The 18,789-nt window shown below is 43.5% G+C and overlaps 1 protein-coding gene across 1 annotated transcript; it reads right to left on the bottom strand.

Annotated features, from left to right (window-relative positions):
• Positions 1-5,733: 5,733 nt before the first annotated feature.
• On the bottom strand, positions 5,734-17,560 carry SELENON (selenoprotein N). The gene is made up of 2 exons (XM_072154416.1): positions 17,326-17,560; positions 5,734-10,616 (listed from the first exon to the last, which is right to left on the bottom strand). The coding sequence occupies exon 2, from the start codon at positions 10,612-10,614 to the stop codon at positions 8,920-8,922; it is 1,695 nt and encodes a 564-aa protein (XP_072010517.1). The 5' UTR covers positions 10,615-10,616; positions 17,326-17,560; the 3' UTR covers positions 5,734-8,919.
• Between the last annotated feature and the right edge of the window lie 1,229 nt (positions 17,561-18,789).

Genomic DNA, 18,789 nt, shown 5'->3' with positions numbered 1-18,789 from the left:
GTATATCCCTCCTCATCATCCATGTAATAAGATATCTGGTGGCCTCAACATGGACAAAGAGGCAAAGTACAGGACCGTACATTATTACTGATATATGGCTGTGTGTCTGCTGACTATATAGACTGCAGCCAGTGTTATGTATTGTCCTCACACTGCTGTGCTCCCTGCAGCCAGTGTTATGTATTGTCCTCACACTGCTGTGCTCCCTGCAGCCAGTGTTATGTATTGTCCTCACACTGCTGTGCTCCCTGCAGCCAGTGTTATGTATTGTCCGCACACTGCTGTGCTCTCTGCAGTCAGTGTTATGTATTGTCCTCACACTGCTGTGCTCCCTGCAGCCAGTGTTATGTATTGTCCTCACACTGCTGTGCTCCCTGCAGCCAGTGTTATGTATTGTCCTCACACTGCTGTGCTCCCTGCAGCCAGTGTTATGTATTGTCCTCACACTGCTGTGCTCTCTGCAGTCAGTGTTATGTATTGTCCTCACACTGCTGTGCTCCCTGCAGCCAGTGTTATGTATTGTCCTCACACTGCTGTGCTCCCTGCAGCCAGTGTTATGTATTGTCCTCACACTGCTGTGCTCCCTGCAGCCAGTGTTATGTATTGTCCTCACACTGCTGTGCTCCCTGCAGCCAGTGTTATGTATTGTCCTCACACTGTTGTGCTCCCTGCAGCCAGTGTTATGTATTGTCCAGCTAGTTGTTAGTAGCAGCTGCACTGTCTGTGGTATATGGATATATATTCCAGGATTGTAGATTCTACAAATGCACTGCGGGGCATGTGCAACATCCCCCACCGGGGCCTTTTCTTGGGGCCTGGAGGCAGCCGGGGCCCAGAATACCGGAGTGGCTGGCGGTTGCAGTCTGGGGCACGCTGTGGTCACGGTGCTTGGTGTGGGGACCGGAGGACTGTCCTACAGCCTGGCAGGTCTCCAGCAGGTGGTGTGTGCAAAAAATATGGAGGGAGAGGCTGATGTACTGGTTCTCCCTGGGGCAACCCCTGAGTCTCTGTAAGATAAGTCCCTGGGTAATGGATGGGGGAGCCCGTGGTGGTAAAAGCCGTATCCAGGGATCAGACAGAGGCAACGTTGTGCAAATCAACTCACGGTTCTTAATTGAACAAGTAGCAACAGGCCCAAATGGTCAACAGCAGATTCTGGCACCAGGCTGGGGTAATGGAGATGGAGCTGTGTCCAAACTGTGGAAGCTGAGTCTTCTGACTCTGGTCCTAGGATTGGGTTCTGTGGCAGCACTGAAGGTGTACTGTGCACTGACTCTCTCTATGTTCCCTCAGTCCGTGTGCTGAGAGTCCTGATGGTGAAGCATGTGCTCTCCATGAGAGCTGGAGGTAAAGAGAAGACTCCTGAGGAGGAGCGAGAGGTCCAAGAGGCCTGAGCTCCCCCTGCACAGGGGTTTTATCCTCCTGGACAGGGGCTAGCCCTTCTCCAATCACACTCCAGCTTACAATACAGCCAACTCATTGGTCAATAACTTACACCCACTTAACTATTGCCTGTCCAGGCAGAGGCTACAGCTGATATTATCCCTTGGGTGAGTTGATCAGACTCACTAGATGGAGACATGTAGCCAGCATTAGATATCATCTTTCGAGAGATGTGCACTGGGGGAGGGCAGGGGGTGGGGGGTCCTCACACTGCTGTGCTCCAGACAGACAGCATAAGGTATTGTCTCTGGAGAGATGTGTAAATAGACCTTTGTGTATGTTATTAGTAGCAGCAGGACTGTGAAATATGGATTTATATTCCAGATCTATAGCTTTTGCAAATGCACTGGGTTTGTGTCCTCCCTGCAGACAGTGTTATGTATTGTCCCTGGGGAGATGTGTAATCAGACCTCACACTGCTGTGCTCTGTCCTCCCTGCAGACAGTGTTATGTATTGTCCCTGGAGAGATGTGTAATCAGACCTCACACTGCTGTGCTCTGTCCTCCCTGCAGACAGTGTTATGTATTGTCCCTGGAGAGATGTGTAATCAGACCTCACACTGCTGTGCTCTGTGCTCTCTGCAGCCAGTGTTATGTATTGTCCCTGGAGAGATGTGTAATCAGACCTCACACTGCTGTGCTCTGTGCTCTCTGCAGCCAGTGTTATGTACTGACCCTGGAGAGATGTGTAATCAGACCTCACACTGCTGTGCTCTGTGCTCTCTGCAGCCAGTGTTATGTACTGTCCCTGGAGAGATGTGTTATCAGACCTCACACTGCTGTGCTCTGTGCTCTCTGCAGCCAGTGTTATGTATTGTCCCTGGAGAGAGGTGTAATCAGACCTCACACTGCTGTGCTCTGTGCTCTCTGCAGCCAGTGTTATGTATTATCCCTGGAGAGATGTGTAATCAGACCTCACACTGCTGTGCTCTGTGCTCTCTGCAGCCAGTGGTATGTATTGTCCCTGGAGAGATGTGTAATCATAGCTCACACTGCTGTGTTCTGTGCTCTCTGCAGCCAGTGTTATGTATTATCCCTGGAGAGATGTGTAATCAGTCCTCACACTGCTGTGCTCTGTGCTCTCTGCAGCCAGTGTTATGTATTGTCCCTGGAGAGATGTGTAATCAGATCTCACACTGCTGTGCTCTGTGCTCTCTGCAGCCAGTGTTATGTATTGTCCCTGGAGAGATGTGTAATCAGACCTCACACTGCTGTGCTCTGTGCTCTCTGCAGCCAGTGTTATGTATTGTCCCTGGAGAGATGTGTAATCAGACCTCACACTGCTGTGCTCTGTGCTCTCTGCAGCCAGTGTTATGTACTGTCCCTGGAGAGATGTGTAATCAGACCTCACACTGCTGTGCTCTGTGCTCTCTGCAGCCAGTGTTATGTATTGTCCCTGGAGAGATGTGTAATCAGACCTCACACTGCTGTGCTCTGTGCTCTCTGCAGCCAGTGTTATGTATTGTCCATGGAGAGATATGTAATCAGACCTCACACTGCTGTGCTCTGTCCTCCCTGCAGCCAGTGTTATGTATTATCTCTATAGATATGTATAATCAGACCTTTGTGTATATTGTTAGTAGTAGCAGGACTGTGATATATGGATTTATACTCCAGGATTGTAGCTTCTACAAATGCACAGCGGGGCTTGTGCTCACACTGCTGTGCTCATAGCTCTCTGTACTACTGACTCCACAGACCCTTTCCTCTGCTCTGAGTAACTGCTTTAGTGTACAACCAGAAGCCTTTAGCAGCTTTATTAAGGACAGATGATAGGGATTTGCTATGAGGCAAATCAGAGCAGGGAGCTAAGAGCACAGCAGTGTGAGGACTGAAATCCTGAAATATAAATCCAACATATAACCAAGCTTTAATGAACCGTCTGTACATGATGGTAGCAGTGATAATGCATTGCTGATGGTATAATCCCCTATTATATGTGTATTATACACTCAGCCTGATGTACGGTAGAAGAATCACCGGTATCGGTACTTAATAGCGTCTGGAGGTCACAGGAGGCGCTGGGGGAGGGAGGGGGCACTTATTATCTCATGAAGCTTCAGGTTTTATGGTGGAATCATTGATATTTATGGCTGAGTGTAGCTGGCACCTCCGCACACGGCATCGGAGCCAGGAAATGATCCGTCTCTGTAACGTGTCCATCTAGATACTTGTATACGCTGCACCAGCCATCAAGCAAGCGGAGACACTTGCCTCAGATGGGGCCCCAGAACGGGAAACGGGGGACAGCATCTTGGGGGCCAGTACTGAAGCCTCCTGGGCCATTGTCATCAAGTTTTTGCATGAAAATGGGGGGGGGGGGGCGCAGCGCATGTATTTCCATACAGATACAATGTGGCAGATTTATCAGAAGTGTCTGAGAACAGAACTGTTCTAGTTGCTCAAAGAAACCAATCAGAGTTCAGCTTTCATTTTATGAACAGCTGTTGTAAAATGAAAGCTGAGCTCTGATTGGACAACTAGAACAGTTTTACCTCAGACAATTCTGATACATTTCCCATTTACTGTATCCCTCGGGGATAAGGACCTTGTGATGATGTCATGATCACATGACCTGCAGGGAAACGCCTTGTACAGGCTCAGACTAGTATAGAGGATGATGACAGGGGCTGCTCGGTGAGGAGGGGGGCAAATATTAGGGACAGACTGTGAGGAGGGGGGCAAATACTAAGGGGGCAGACTGTGAGGAGGGGGGCAAATATCAGGGGGCAGACTGTGATGAGGGGGGCAAATATCAGGGGGCAGACTGTGATGAGGGGGGAAAATATCAGGGGGCAGACTGTGATGAGGGGGGAAAATATCAGGGGGCAGACTGTGATGAGGGGGGAAAATATCAGGGGGCAGACTGTGATGAGGGGGGCAAATATAAGGGGCAGACTGTGGCAAATATTGGGGGAAGACTGTGATGAGGGGGGCAAATGATGAGGGGGCAGACTGTGATGAGGGGGGCAAATATGAAGGGGGCGGACTGTAAGGAGAGGGGGCAAATATGAAGGGGGCGGACTGTAAGGAGAGGGGGCAAATATGAAGGGGGCAGACTGTGAGAAGAGGGGGCAAACTGTGAGAAGAGGGGGCAAATATGAAGGGGTGCGGTCTGTGAGGTCAGTGGGCAAATATTAGGGTGGACAGAGTGTGAGGAGGGGGGCAAATCTGAGTATTTACCTCATGTAGAAGTCATATAACTCCTCCCCTGCTTTATTTACAGCAATCAGGGTTTTGCTTTACTGCAGCTACGTGCACCATAGAAACTGATGCGTCTCTAGAAAGACAAAGCTCTCACTCTACTGCCCCCTATGGGTAACAACTATGTAAGTCATTGTCGGGCCTACTAAAGGGAAACCATCATCAGGTCTAACACTAATGTCCCTGGAGAGAGGTGTAATAAGACCTTTGTGTATGTTGTTAGCAGCAACAGGACTGTGATAGATATCAGATCTATAGCCTTTGCAAGTGGGAGTGTGTCCCCACACTGCTGTGCTCTGTGCAGCCAGTATTAGATGTTGTCTCTGTAGAGATGTGTAATCAGACCTCCTTATATGTGGTTAGTAGCAGCAGGACTGTGAAATATGGATTTCTATTCCAGGACTGTAACTTCTCAATGTTTACTGGGGGTTTGGCCTCACACTGCTGTTCTCTGTGTTCTCAGCAAACAGTGTTAGGTATTGTCCCTGGAGATCTGTGTAACCATACCTTTTTGAATGTTGCTAGTAGAAGCAGGACTGTGATATAGGGATTTATATTTCCGATCTATAGCTGCACTGGGGGTGTGTCCTCACACTGTTGTTCCCTGTGATATCTGCAGCCAGTGTTAGATATTATCCTTGGAGAAATGTGGACTCAGGGGCGTATCCTCACACTGCTGTGCTCTCTGCAGACAGAGTATTGTCTCGGGATAGAATCGTAAATAGACCTTTGTTTATGTTATTAGTAGCAGCAGGACTGTGAAATATGGATTTATATTCCGGATCTATAGCTTTTTGCATGTGCACTGAGGGTGTGTCCTCACACTGCTGTGCTCTGTGCTGTCTGCAGCCAGTGTTAGATATTATCCCTAGAGAGATGTGTAATCAGACCTTTATGGATGTTGTTAGTAGCAGCAGGGCTGTGCTACACTGTTAAGGGTAGCAAATCTCCCCCAAAGTGATGAGCTAAAACTACAGAGAGCAGCTGATCAGGGCCATAGATTGTAGTGTTAGTAATTTATTATGTTGGGGGCTTCATATTTTCTATCCCGTCACTAAATGTTTTTAAAATCGACAAAAACATCAGTAAAAAGAAACACCAAAAGTTTTTATTAATTAATACGTCAAATTATTAAAAACAACATAAACCCTCAAATATTGGATGAAAATAGAAAACAAAAAGATACAAAATTTGAAGAAAGAAAAAAAAAAAATAAAACAGCAGAAAAGGTAAAAATTACTTCCTACTCATCTCCTATAATTCGCCGTCCGCAGGACTCGGGTCTCACCCGGCGACAGGAATCGCTTTCGGATGAGACCGTCATAGAGGACAGAGCATTCAGGAGATGTCAAGTAAATCGCCCCGATGCTGCGCTATAGAAAAAAACCAGATATAGAAAACAGCGTAAAAACCTTTGGTGCAGGCCCAAAGGGGAGGAGTTATCCCAAACAGCCAATCAGATTCCATCATACTGCAGTGTAAGTAATCTGTGATCTGACTGGTCATGGACAGCCCCGCCTCCTCTCCCTCCACAATTTTTATATTTGTGTATTTCTTGTATTATGTGCTTCTAGTTTTGTCTTTAACAACTTGATTAGTCTTAAAGGGACGGTACACATTGGTGGCGTTCATTGCTTTTTATCAAAACCAAAGGCAACTGCATAAATATTGGCGCCAACACAGATCTTACAGCAGCGGCGCCTGTGAATAATCATCTCCTGCGCTGGCTGCAAAGGGGTTAAATAAAGTTTTTCATTAAAAAAATCTTCTCTTGTTTTGTAGAAGAGAAAAAAAAAAATGAACCAATCCAGATTCAGGTTTTATTTCCTGGTGCAGAATTAACATTTTCTGGATTGTTAAATTGTCATCCAGACTGGATTCACCTACAGAGGAGCCGCTCAAAGCCAAAATCAACACAAACAGGACGAGCCCTCGAAATCCCGATTCCGGTTTAAAGGGATTTTCCTATATGTTTTGGCCCAGGTACAAGTAAGTCTCTATTTAGTGAGCAAGGGCCTTCCGGATAAGACAACATTAAAAATGTCTCATAAAATAATAAAAATAGTAACTGAGGGTTAAAATAGGCAGAAGAGTAATAGAAAAATAATGAAAATGTCTAATTATATATATATATAAAAAAAGTTCCGGACCCGTCTTATGGTTGGGACAGATCCTCTCTCTGCATAGAAACATGTAGTAACCATGACGGTACAATTTCACAACGCACAGTGTATGACGGGAATAACAGTAAGATGTGGTGCTATGTATGGGGGTGGGGCAGGGGGCGGAGTTAACAGAAGTAGTAGTAGTAGTAGTAGACATGTAATACACAGTTATAGAACTGGACGGCTTGTTATACATGAGCCATTGTCTGATTTTAGAGGAGTAAGCTCCTCATGGGTTGGGCATAATACTTGCCCCGCCCATGAGGAGCTAAAGCATAACCACTACATCAAAAAAAACGGTGATAGTGAAGGTATAAATGCAACTCTCCACTTAAGATTCTTCAAATATTTCCAAATCCTTTGGTTCCGCCTACCACCCCACCCCCCCATGTGACACCACCTCTGAAGGACAATATGAGTAACGTACTTATTACACACATATAACGCGACGACCCACCAGGATCAGTTCCACAAAAATACTAAAAAGTTTGTAGGAAAAAATAACAAGCAGAAGATTTCCAGACTTTCCCCCTTCCCGAATTATGCCCATGCAGAATAAAATCAGGTCTAACCCGTTAACGGTAAATTTAGGGCCACACCGTCATGTAGCAGGGCACATCCGGGGTCAGGGGGGAAACTCATTCTCTGCTGCTGTAGGATAAAAAAAATTTGGCACATACAATACATAGAAGTCTCCAGTGGTGCATAGTTCACATTAGACTGATATAAACTGCAAGTGTTTACTCCCAGCATGCCCTGAGGCCGTAAAGCGTGATGCTGTAAAATAGCTGGATACATATGCTCCTCCCCTCCGATACAGGGTCACATCATACACTAGGGGAGTCCAACCCCAATCCGACCTACAACTGGGCCACACAACGGTGAAGAATTTATTAAAATATGGACACATTAAATACTTCTTTACCGATACATTGTTACCCAAGAGACTGAAGGGGCAGAGCACGAGAGAATGAGGAGAGTAGTCATGCAGCGCCCCCACAGGCCTGTACTAGTCATGACACCTAAGAAAAAGAGGAGCATATGGTAATATAATACTGTGACGGAAGGGAACACTCAGTGTCATATCAGCCCAAAATGTTGGTTGTGCCCTTAAAAGAGAACCTGCCATCAGGTGTGATCATACAGACTGCAGCCAGTGCTATGTATTGTCCCTAGAGAGATGTGTGATCAGACCTTTGTGTTAGACCTTCTTGTTAGTAGCAGCAGGACTGTGATATATGGATTTATATTCTAGCATTGTAGCTTCTCCACATGCGCTGGGGGTGTGTCCTCACACTGCTGTGCTCTGTGCTCTCTAGAGCCAATGTTATGTATTATCCCTGGAGTGATGTGCAATCAGATGTTTTTGCATGTTGTTAGTAGCAGCGGGACTGTGATATATAGATTTGTATTCCAAAATTGTAGGTTCTCCAAGTGCACTGGGGGCATGTCCTCACACTGCTGTGCTTTTAGCTCCCAGTGCTCTCAGCTTCTTTACAGTCGTGCCCCTTTACTCTAAGTGACTGCTGTCATATGTAACCAGCTACGGTATTTACACAGAGCTGAAGGGATGGGCTGTGGAACAGCTCTGTGCACAGAGCTCAGAGCACAGGAGTGTGAGGACACAAACCGAAGAGCTTGAAGAATCTGCAATTTTCTAGTTGGATACTACATCAGTCACTCAGAACAGAGGAGAAGGGTTGTTGAAATGCAATGCAGAAAGCACAGAGTACAGCAGTGTGAAGACATCCCCCAAGTGCACTTGTGAAAAGCTACCATCCTGGTATATGAATCCATATATCACAGTCCCGCTGCTACTAACAACATACACAAAGGTTTGATTACACAGCTCTCCAAGGCTAATAGATAACACTGGCTGCACAGAGCACAGTAGTGTGAGGACACCCCTCCAATGTACTTGGGTAGGATACAATCCTGGAATATAAATCCATATATCACAGTCCTGCTGCTACTAACAACATACACAGAGGTCTGATTTCACATCTCTTTAGGGACAATACATAACACTGGCTGCAGTCTGTATGGTCACACCTAGGACAGATCCCTTTAAAAATTAAAGTCACAAAAAAGTAGTCTTAGTGTTCACCTAGGACTCCAAATAAGGTCTCGCTTTCTCCAACCCTTCTCTCAAAAATGTGACATAGGTGGAAGTGGACACATCTTCCAGGCCATCGGAGAAGCTGAACAGGCTGGAGTCCACCTCTTCTGGCTTCACGGAGGTGATATCCAGGAAATAATTGGCATTAATATGGTGCACGACGGTTCCGTTAGGTAGACAGATCATCATCTCCACCGGAAAGTTGTACTTCTCCAGGTGGAGCGACGCGTACGTTGCATATGAACGGTTTTCTTTCTGGCTTTGAAGTTCTTCGAGTTCCTTCACCAGCGACCAACTACTGACGAAGCTCTCATTGAGCAAAGCAAGAACGGGCAAACTCTCCAGGACCGTCTCCCGAAGAGTTCGCCCCGAACCTCAGCAGGACTGATCGTCCAGTGCACCCCAGAGTAAGACCGAGTGCACAAGTTTCTTTTCGGCAAATGCTCGATCGAAAGCTTCCGTGAACGGAAAATAGGAAACCTTCTTAAAGGGATACATGGTGACTTCAAGTTTTTTGGCTGCATGTTCCCAACTAATCTCAGATTCCCAGTTTATCTCCTCGAATACAAACTCCATAGGTTCCCCATCGGGATTCCGACTATCGATGACGTCTCCATTTTCATCGTAGATCACTGAGGGGATGGATGGACCTAAAGACTCCAATTCCATTTGGGGCATGTAGCCAATGTCCACCTCCATGTTGCTGCTTTCACTCGCCCCATACAACCATTCCATGTCCACGTTCAGAGTCCTGTTATTTGGCACAAACATTTTGAAGTATCGGACGTGGGAAGCGTCCTTGGAGATGACTATATGGCCGGTGAACTGCCCAGGTGAGAACCAGAACGGGAAATTTGGTGGCTCATTGAGTTGGAACTCGGCATGGATGCGAAAGACGATATCATAGTAGAAGTCACTGACCGCTCGGATACAAGCCACCGCACCCTGGGGCGCGAACCTGGTCTTTACGAAGGGGCGAGGGTGGAAGATGGAGAGAAGTTTATGGATGAGGACCTCTTTCCCCTTGGGTGGCGGAGGGTAAATTCGATTATTGGGTAAGTAACCGGTGAAGATGTTGAGCTCACTCGGGATGATCCACCAAGGATCTCCAACGCCCACTTTGTTTTTGGGTGGGAGGAAAGCCTTGAACTGCCGCGCAAAAAACACAGTGTTGGGCACCACTGGTGTTGTCCAGTTTCTCAGTCCTGAAAGAGCACTGTTAGTGATCCCTAGGAAACCGTCTTTGCTCTTGGTCATGGTCTCCATGAGCAGTGGCTGAAACCGTGCAGAGATACTTAGGGTCTCCCCGTTAGGATCCAGGTTGTCCTCTTCTTCATAGTCGAAAGCTGGAGTGATCCCTGTGAATTTCTCAGCGATAGGTCTGAACTCTTCTGGACTTATGTACAGATCTTTGTCGGCATCAAGTGAGGAGAATAGAAGGAGACCCTCCATACCCAGAGCCCGCAGAGCCGCCTCCTGCCGCCTCACCAGTTCATTATCACGGTACAAGCGCACACCGACCACTAGGACCACGAGCAACAGGAGAACCAGCGTCCACCGGAAGAACCTCAAGCAAAAAGAAGCTTTTTCTTTCTTGTCTTTCTTTTTGTCCACAGTTTCTTGATGAGCGACGGCATTATTCAATTCTGTATCTTTCTTCCTTTTGCGAAGATCAGTGGTCATATCTATCAATAAAGAGAAAAATGATATAAAAATATATACATAATATAAACCATAAAGAAGTTCAACTACAATAATACTGTCCGCAATGTACAACAATATAACTACTATAATACTGCCCCCTATGTACAGGAATATAACTACTATAATACTGCCCCCTATGTACAAGAATATAACTACTATAATACTGCCCCCTATGTACAGGAATATAACTACTATAATACTGCCCCCTATGTACAGGAATATAACTACTATAATACTGCCCCCTATGTACAAGAATATAACTACTATAATACTGCCCCCTATGTACAGGAATATAACTACTATAATACTGCCCCCTATGTACAAGAATATAACTACTATAATACTGCCCCCTATGTACAGGAATATAACTACTATAATACTGCCCCCTATGTACAAGAATATAACTACTATAATACTGCCCCCTATGTACAGGAATATAACTACTATAATACTGCCCCCTATGTACAGGAATATAACTACTATAATACTGCCCCCTATGTACAGGGATATAACTACTATAATACTGCCCCCTATGTACAGGAATATAACTACTATAATACTGCCCCTATATACAGGAATATAACTACTATAATACTGCCCCTATGTACAAGAATATAACTACTATAATACTGCCTCCTATGTACAAGAATATAACTACTATAATACTGCCCCCTATGTACAGGAATATAACTACTATAATACTGCCCCCCATGTACAAGAATATAACTACTATAATACTGCCCCCCATGTACAAGAATATAACTACTATAATACTGCCCTCCATGTACAAGAATATAACTACTATAATACTGCTCCCTATGTACAAGAATATAACTACTATAATACTGCCCCTATGTACAAGAATATAACTACTATAATACTGCCCCCTATGTACAAGAATATAACTACTATAATACTGCCCCCTATGTACAAGAATATAACTACTATAATACTGTCCCTTATGTACAAGAATATAACTACAATACTGCCCCCTATGTACAAGAATATAACTACTATAATACTGCCCCCTATGTACAAGAATATAACTACTATAATACTGCCCCCTATGTACAAGAATATAACTACTATAATACTGCCCCCTATGTACAAGAATATAACTACTATAATACTGCCCCCTATGTACAAGAATATAACTACTATAATACTGCTCCCTATGTAGAAGAATATAACTACTATAATACTGCCCCCTATGTAGAAGAATATAACTACTATAATACTGCCCCCTATGTACAAGAATATAACTACTATAATACTGTCCCCTATGTACAGGAATATAACTACTATAATACTGCTCCCTATGTAGAAGAATATAACTACTATAATACTGCTCCCTATGTAGAAGAATATAACTACTATAATACTGCCCCATGTACAAGAATATAACTACTATAATACTGCCCCCTATGTACAAGAATATAACTACTATAATACTGCCCCCCATGTACAAGAATATAACTACTATAATACTGCCCCTGTGTACAAGAATATAACTACTATAATACTGCCCCCTATGTACAAGAATATAACTACTATAATACTGCCCCCTATGTACAGGAATATAACTACTATAATACTGCCCCCTATGTACAAGAATATAACTACTATAATACTGCCCCCTATGTACAGGAATATAACTCCTATAATACTGCCCCCTATGTACAGGAATATAACTACTATAATACTGCCCCCTATGTACAAGAATATAACTACTATAATACTGCCCCCTATGTACAAGAATATAACTACTATAATACTACCCCCTATGTACAGGAATATAACTACTATAATACTGCCCCCTATGTACAAGAATATAACTACTATAATACTGCCCCCTATGTACAAGAATATAACTACTATAATACTGCCCCCTATGTACAAGAATATAACTACTTTAATACTGCTCCCTATGTACAAGAATATAACTACTATAATACTTCCCCCTATAACTAGCATAATAATGGTACAGCTGTGTAATATATCAGTAGAATATACACAGATGTGGTGGTATAATACATCCGCAGTCCTCAGTGTCAGGGATGATACTGATATAATGCAGGCAGTGGCTCTGGTGCCTCTGGTAATGCTCATTGATCACACTTGTAATATTGTGGAGTACAATATGGCGGCACTCTATATATAGTGTCCAGGATATATACACAGATGTAGCAGGGCTGAACCTGTCATTGAACCATTTCTCCATGTGACATTACACAGGACACACTTGTACGCTTCGCTCTCAGAGGATGAAATGGGTGGATTTTCATGAGTTTTGTGAAAAGCTATAAAATCCTAAGTGCATCTTTATCCTGCGGGCGTTCACTGCGATCGATGCCAATAAGGGGCTGCGGGGCCTAACGTGCGTCATTTATTTCCATTCCGCTGGCGCTGGATGCGGGTCGCCTCTGCTTTGTGTACAGGGTCAGATCTATAAGCCCTGGGGTCGTATTATTGTGCGCCGCCTTAAAGGGATATACACATGATTTACTGATTGACCTGAACTATAATATATTGTAATGTAATGGCGGCCGTTGCCACTCCAATAACCCACATGGAAACAGATCTCTACTCGAAAATCATACAAATTGTAGCCCCTTTTATGGGAATTTATAGGTAATTGGTTGTGGGACCAAGATCGGATTCACCCCTTTTGTTGTCAAGGTTGAAATTCTCATTAAATTCAGATTAGTTCTGTGTTAACATACCCTTAAAGAAAGCAACCAATCACAGAGCAGTTTACATTTTTAAAAAGCAGAATCGGAAATTAACCCCTTAAGGACGCAGCCATTTTACAGCTTAAGGCTCAGCCCGATTTTTTGGATTCTGACTTGCTTCGCTTTATATGGTTATAACTTTTGAACACTGTTACTTATCAAAACGATTCTGAGATTGTTTTTTCCCCACATGTTGTACTTCATTTTAGTGGTAAATTTTGGCAGATAAGTTTTGCGTTTATTTACAAAAAAAAGAAAATGTGATGAATTTTTTGAAAAATTTGCCATTTTCGAAATTCTAAATCATCACGTTTTCAGGCAGATAGATTTACCACCTAAATAAGTTGCTGAATAACATTTCCCATTTGTCTACTTTACATTTTCATAATTTCTGAAATATCTGGATAATTTATTTTGACGTCACGCGGCTTACAAATAGAATATCGCTTTTCCGGATTTTCAGAATTGACTATTTTGGGGATAAATACAGTTTTGAATGAAATTTTACATATTTAGCATCAAAACCCCCTATATAACCAACCCATTTTCAAATCTGCACCCCTCAAGCTATCAGAAACAGCTTTTACGAAGATTGTTAACCCCTTGAGATCTTCATAGTAATTGAATCAAAATGGAGGTGAAATTTAGAATGGTCATATTGTTCCCTTATACGTTCATTTAGCACCAAAATTTACACATTTCCAAAATATAAAAAGAGAAAACCCACCATACAATTTGTTCTGCAATTTCTCCTGAGTACAAAGACCCCCCACATGTGGCCGTTACTTGTTTTATGGGGGCACAGCGAGGCGCAGAAGGGAAGGAGGGCGCTGCAGCTGCCAGGAATTTAGTTTCCTCATTGGCCCCTTTTGAAGGCTATAAAATTTTCGCTTTTTCGTTATTGGGGCCATGTGACGGCATTTTTTTTGCGGGATGAGATGCTTTTTCCATTGTTACCATTTTGGGGTTGGTATCACCTATTGTTGAAAATTTAGGAACTTTTTTTGAGGGCAGGAGTAGAAAAGCATCAATTCTGTACTGGATTTTTGACTTTTTTTTTTTTGGTGTTCACCGTATAGACTAATAGTCATGTTATCTTTATTCTATGGGTTGATACGATTACGGGGATACCAGACATGAATATATTTTCTTACGTTTTACTAAATTTGTCAAACAAAACCCTAATGTGGGGAAAAATCTATAATTTTTGTATTGCCATCTTCCAAGTGGCATAACTTTGTTACGTTTTTGGCTACGGAGCTGGTTGATGGCTTATTTTTTGCGGGACATGTTGTACTTTGCACCAGTATCATGTCTGAGTACATATGGTTTTTTGGTCGCATTTTATATCATTTTTTGTGGGATTGAAAAGGTAAAAATCATAATTTTTGGAGGGTTTATAACAGTTTTTTTTTACGGCGTTTATCGTGGGGGTTCAATAATGATTTACTTTTATTCTACGGGTTGTTACGGACGCGGTGATACTATATATGTGGGGTTTGTGTTATGATTTAGACTTTTTTTTTGAGTTATATGTCTCTTTATATGTTTTGGGGGTTTGGGGCATTTTTAGTGATTTATGACTTTATTTTTTTATTGAATAACTTTTTTTTTTACTTTTTCACTTTTATACCATGGGACATGAAGAAGCAATCTTCTGATTGCTTCTTCATGATAATATTCTGCAATACTCATGTATTGCAGAGTATTATCAGTGTCAGCCTATGCACTTGCATAGGCTGGCACTTTGCCAGTAAGATGACGTCACAGACGCCATCTTACTGGCAATTCTTGCTAGTAACTCTGGGGTCCAGATCGGACCCCAGAGTTACTATAGCAACGATCGGCGCCCCCCGAAAACGGTTCGGGGGGGCCGATCGTGGGGGAAAGACCCCCCAGATACTTGTTAGATGCCGCGGTCGCGCTGACCGCGGCATCTAACGGGTTAAGCACCCGCGATCGGAGACAACTCCGATCGCGGGTGTTACACTGGGGTGCCGGCTATTAGTTACAGCCGGCACCCCGTGTTTCCCGATGCCGGTTCGGCTCTGATCCAGAGCCGAGCCGGCATAGGAGCCGTGGCGGATATATCCGCCACTGAGCGCTAAGTCACTGCGCTCCGTGGCGGATATATCCGCCGCGGAGCGCGAAGGGGTTAAAGCTGTACTGTGATTGGTTGTTAGGGGAAACCAGATGGTGTCAGGGCTGATATGTAAACAAGGCCTCAGCAGTCGTGTTATTAGTGAACATAACGCCCCAGAGGCCATCTTGTTGCCCATAGGAACCAATCACAGAGCAGTTTGCATTTTTAAAAAACAGAATTTGAAATTCAAGCTGTTCTGTGATTGGTTGTAAGAGGAAACAAGATGGTGTCAGGGCTGATATGTAAACAAGGCCTCAGCAGTCGTGTTATTAGTGAACATATCGCCCCTGAAGCAATCTTGTACCCTACAGGAACCAGTTAGTCAAAGGCCATGTTGTAAAGATAACACTAGGAACATCTTGTTAACCCGTCACAGAGCGGATTTAGTTTCATAACTTGCTGTAAAATGAAAGTTGCGCTGTGATTGGTTGTTACTGGCGTGCGGCTTATGATGACCGGCCTCATCAGTGACACCATTGAGGCCAGTGGACTATAGAGCTGTAAATAACACATCACAACTTCTAACGATTTAATAAAAGAGGATCCTCTGCTCACGAATCTCGTCTAAAGTAGAAAGCAGTAAATAGAGATGAGAAAACCTGACGTTCGCATTCCGGCGCCACGGCCAATCATAGCCATTGACTAGTCACTAGGGGCTGTACGTCCGCTAATCCGGGAATATGTCTGGGTCGCACTGCCTAAACAGGACTCCAGGTTCACTCAACTCTAGTACTAAAGAGCGTCTCTCCCTCCGGAGGACCCGTCCTGTCCTCCTTACAACCACAACTCATTGATATGAACGGACAATGTGTAATACTTCATATCTCCTGTGGGGGCGCTGCAGGAAAACTGAAGATTCGCTACTAGACTTCCTCACTGGTAGAACAGAGAAGACCCTACATTTTAAGGTTTTTAATATTAAAATTCTGGATTCTGGATCTGCTTTAAAAGGGTCGTCCAATTCTGCCCCGACTGCTCAAAGAAAACTATAGGATGTCCAATTAGTTGTAGCCAATTCAACATATATAAAGGGGTTTTCTGAAAATGTAAACATCCCCTATTCAGGTGATGGGGAACTATAGAATGAATGTAGTGGTGGTCTTTAGGGGTAGGTGCTCTTTAGGGGACTGATGAAGTTAGCAACATGGCTGCCACAATGTATCCTTGAGCTGTAATACCAAACACAGCCTGTTGATGGTTGTGGCGCTGTGTAAGAAGGAAAGCAGCAAACACTTTAAGAAACTTGGACGAAATAAATTAAGATGAAAGTGCAAAGGTCAGGACATGACCGGCGCCACCGCTATACGATATCATCCTTAAAATGTAAAGGTCCCGTGCACTTGACATGACAGATCCACCCTCTGGGTCACATGTGGCATTATTAGACATTGCAGAGCGCCCCCTAGAGGGCACACAAACATGAAATACCAACATATACACATAAAATTCACGTCTACAAACCCTTTTCCATGGATAAGATACAACTTATTTCCGCTATACGGGGTAATCAGATTATCGCTGGGGCGCCATAGCAGTAAATAAGGATCCCCCAAACCCCGGCTAAGGGAGTGGGCTGTACAGAAAGTTACGTGACTCCATTCACATGCAGTATGGAGCCCCCCAGGATAAGGCAGATGCTATAGCACATCTGGAGGGTAAGGAGACAGTCAGTATGCAGGGTATGTGCAGTGCAGAGCGCCCCCTACTGCACAGGAGAGAGATAATGACATGCTAATAATAATAATTATAACAGCACATTGCATGCATCACTATAACCACCATCATTCATGATGAAGATGATGAGGAGCCTCTTACCTCCCACACTGCCTCCCAGCCAGAATGAAGCTCTGCTGCCTGCACTCAGGGCCTCACTATCCCCTACAGGAATGGGGGAGCCCACACACTTCCCTCATGTCCTGTCCACGCCGGAATACTCTGCCCGGTACTGATCCACATCTAACAGAACACTCTCTACACAGCACCGGCTCTCAAGTGTAATGGACCCTCAATATAACTGTAAATAATAAATTTGCAGTTTACATCTCCCCCCATTCTGCTGCATAGTGGTACGGCCGGGGGCTGCGCCTGATTGCGTTGTACGGGCCGGACCCGCCGGGTTAACGCCTTCGTGTCTGGTGTAATTTGAGTAGAGGCTCAGCGGGGGGAGCATCCATCCTGTGTGACCTGCAAAGGGGGGGGGGGGGGCTGCAGATATGGGGTTAACTCTTCATGTGCTGATAATTGGGACTCACTAGCTAAGGCAAAAGAGGGGAAAATAAGGTGCTTATAGGGTTAATCATATTATAGAAGTCTATCTACACAGCTATGGCAGCATTATTTAGGCATTGATGTGTCAGTGCAGGTCTCAGTTGCTTAATATGGGCACTTTGTAGCATTATTGTTCGTCATTATATGGCAGTATTATTTAGACATTATACGTCAGTATTATTTTGGCATCATATGGCAGTATTATTTAGTCATTATATGGCAGTATTATTTAGACATACGTCAGTATTATTTTGGCATCATATGGCAGTATGATTTAGGCATCATATGGCAGTATTATTTAGTCATTATATGGCAGTATTATTTAGACATTATACGTCAGTATTATTTTGGCATCATATGGCAGTATGATTTAGGCATCATATGGCAGTATTATTTAGTCATTATATGTCAGTATTATTTAGGCATCATATAGCAGCATTATTCAGGCATTATATGGCAGTATTATTTAGACATTATACGTCAGTATTATTTAGGCATCATATGGCAGTATTATTTAGACATTATACGTCAGTATTATTTAGGCATCATATGGCAGTATTATTTAGACATCATATGGCAGTATTATTTAGACATTATACGTCAGTATTATTTAGGTATCATATGGCAGTATTATTTAGACATTATACGTCAGTATTATTTAGGCATCATATGGCAGTATTATTTAGACATCATACGGCAGTATTATTTAGACATTATACGTCAGTATTATTTAGGCATCATATGGCAGTATTATTTAGGTATCATATGGCAGTATTATTTAGACATTATACGTCAGTATTATTTAGGCATCATATGGCAGTATTATTTAGACATTATATGTCAGTATTATTTAGGCATCATATGGCAGTATTATTTAGACATCATATGGTAGTATTATTTAGGCATCTTATGGCAGTATTATTTAGACATCATATGGCAGTATTATTTCTACATCATATGGCATTATTATTTAGGCATTATGTGGCAGTATTATTTAGACATCATATGGCA

This window comes from Engystomops pustulosus, chromosome 5, assembly GCF_040894005.1.
Source record: "Engystomops pustulosus chromosome 5, aEngPut4.maternal, whole genome shotgun sequence".
NCBI classification, from domain to species: domain Eukaryota; kingdom Metazoa; phylum Chordata; class Amphibia; order Anura; family Leptodactylidae; genus Engystomops; species Engystomops pustulosus.
Note: the sequence above shows the minus strand (reverse complement) of the source record. Positions and strands in the feature narration are given on the sequence as shown.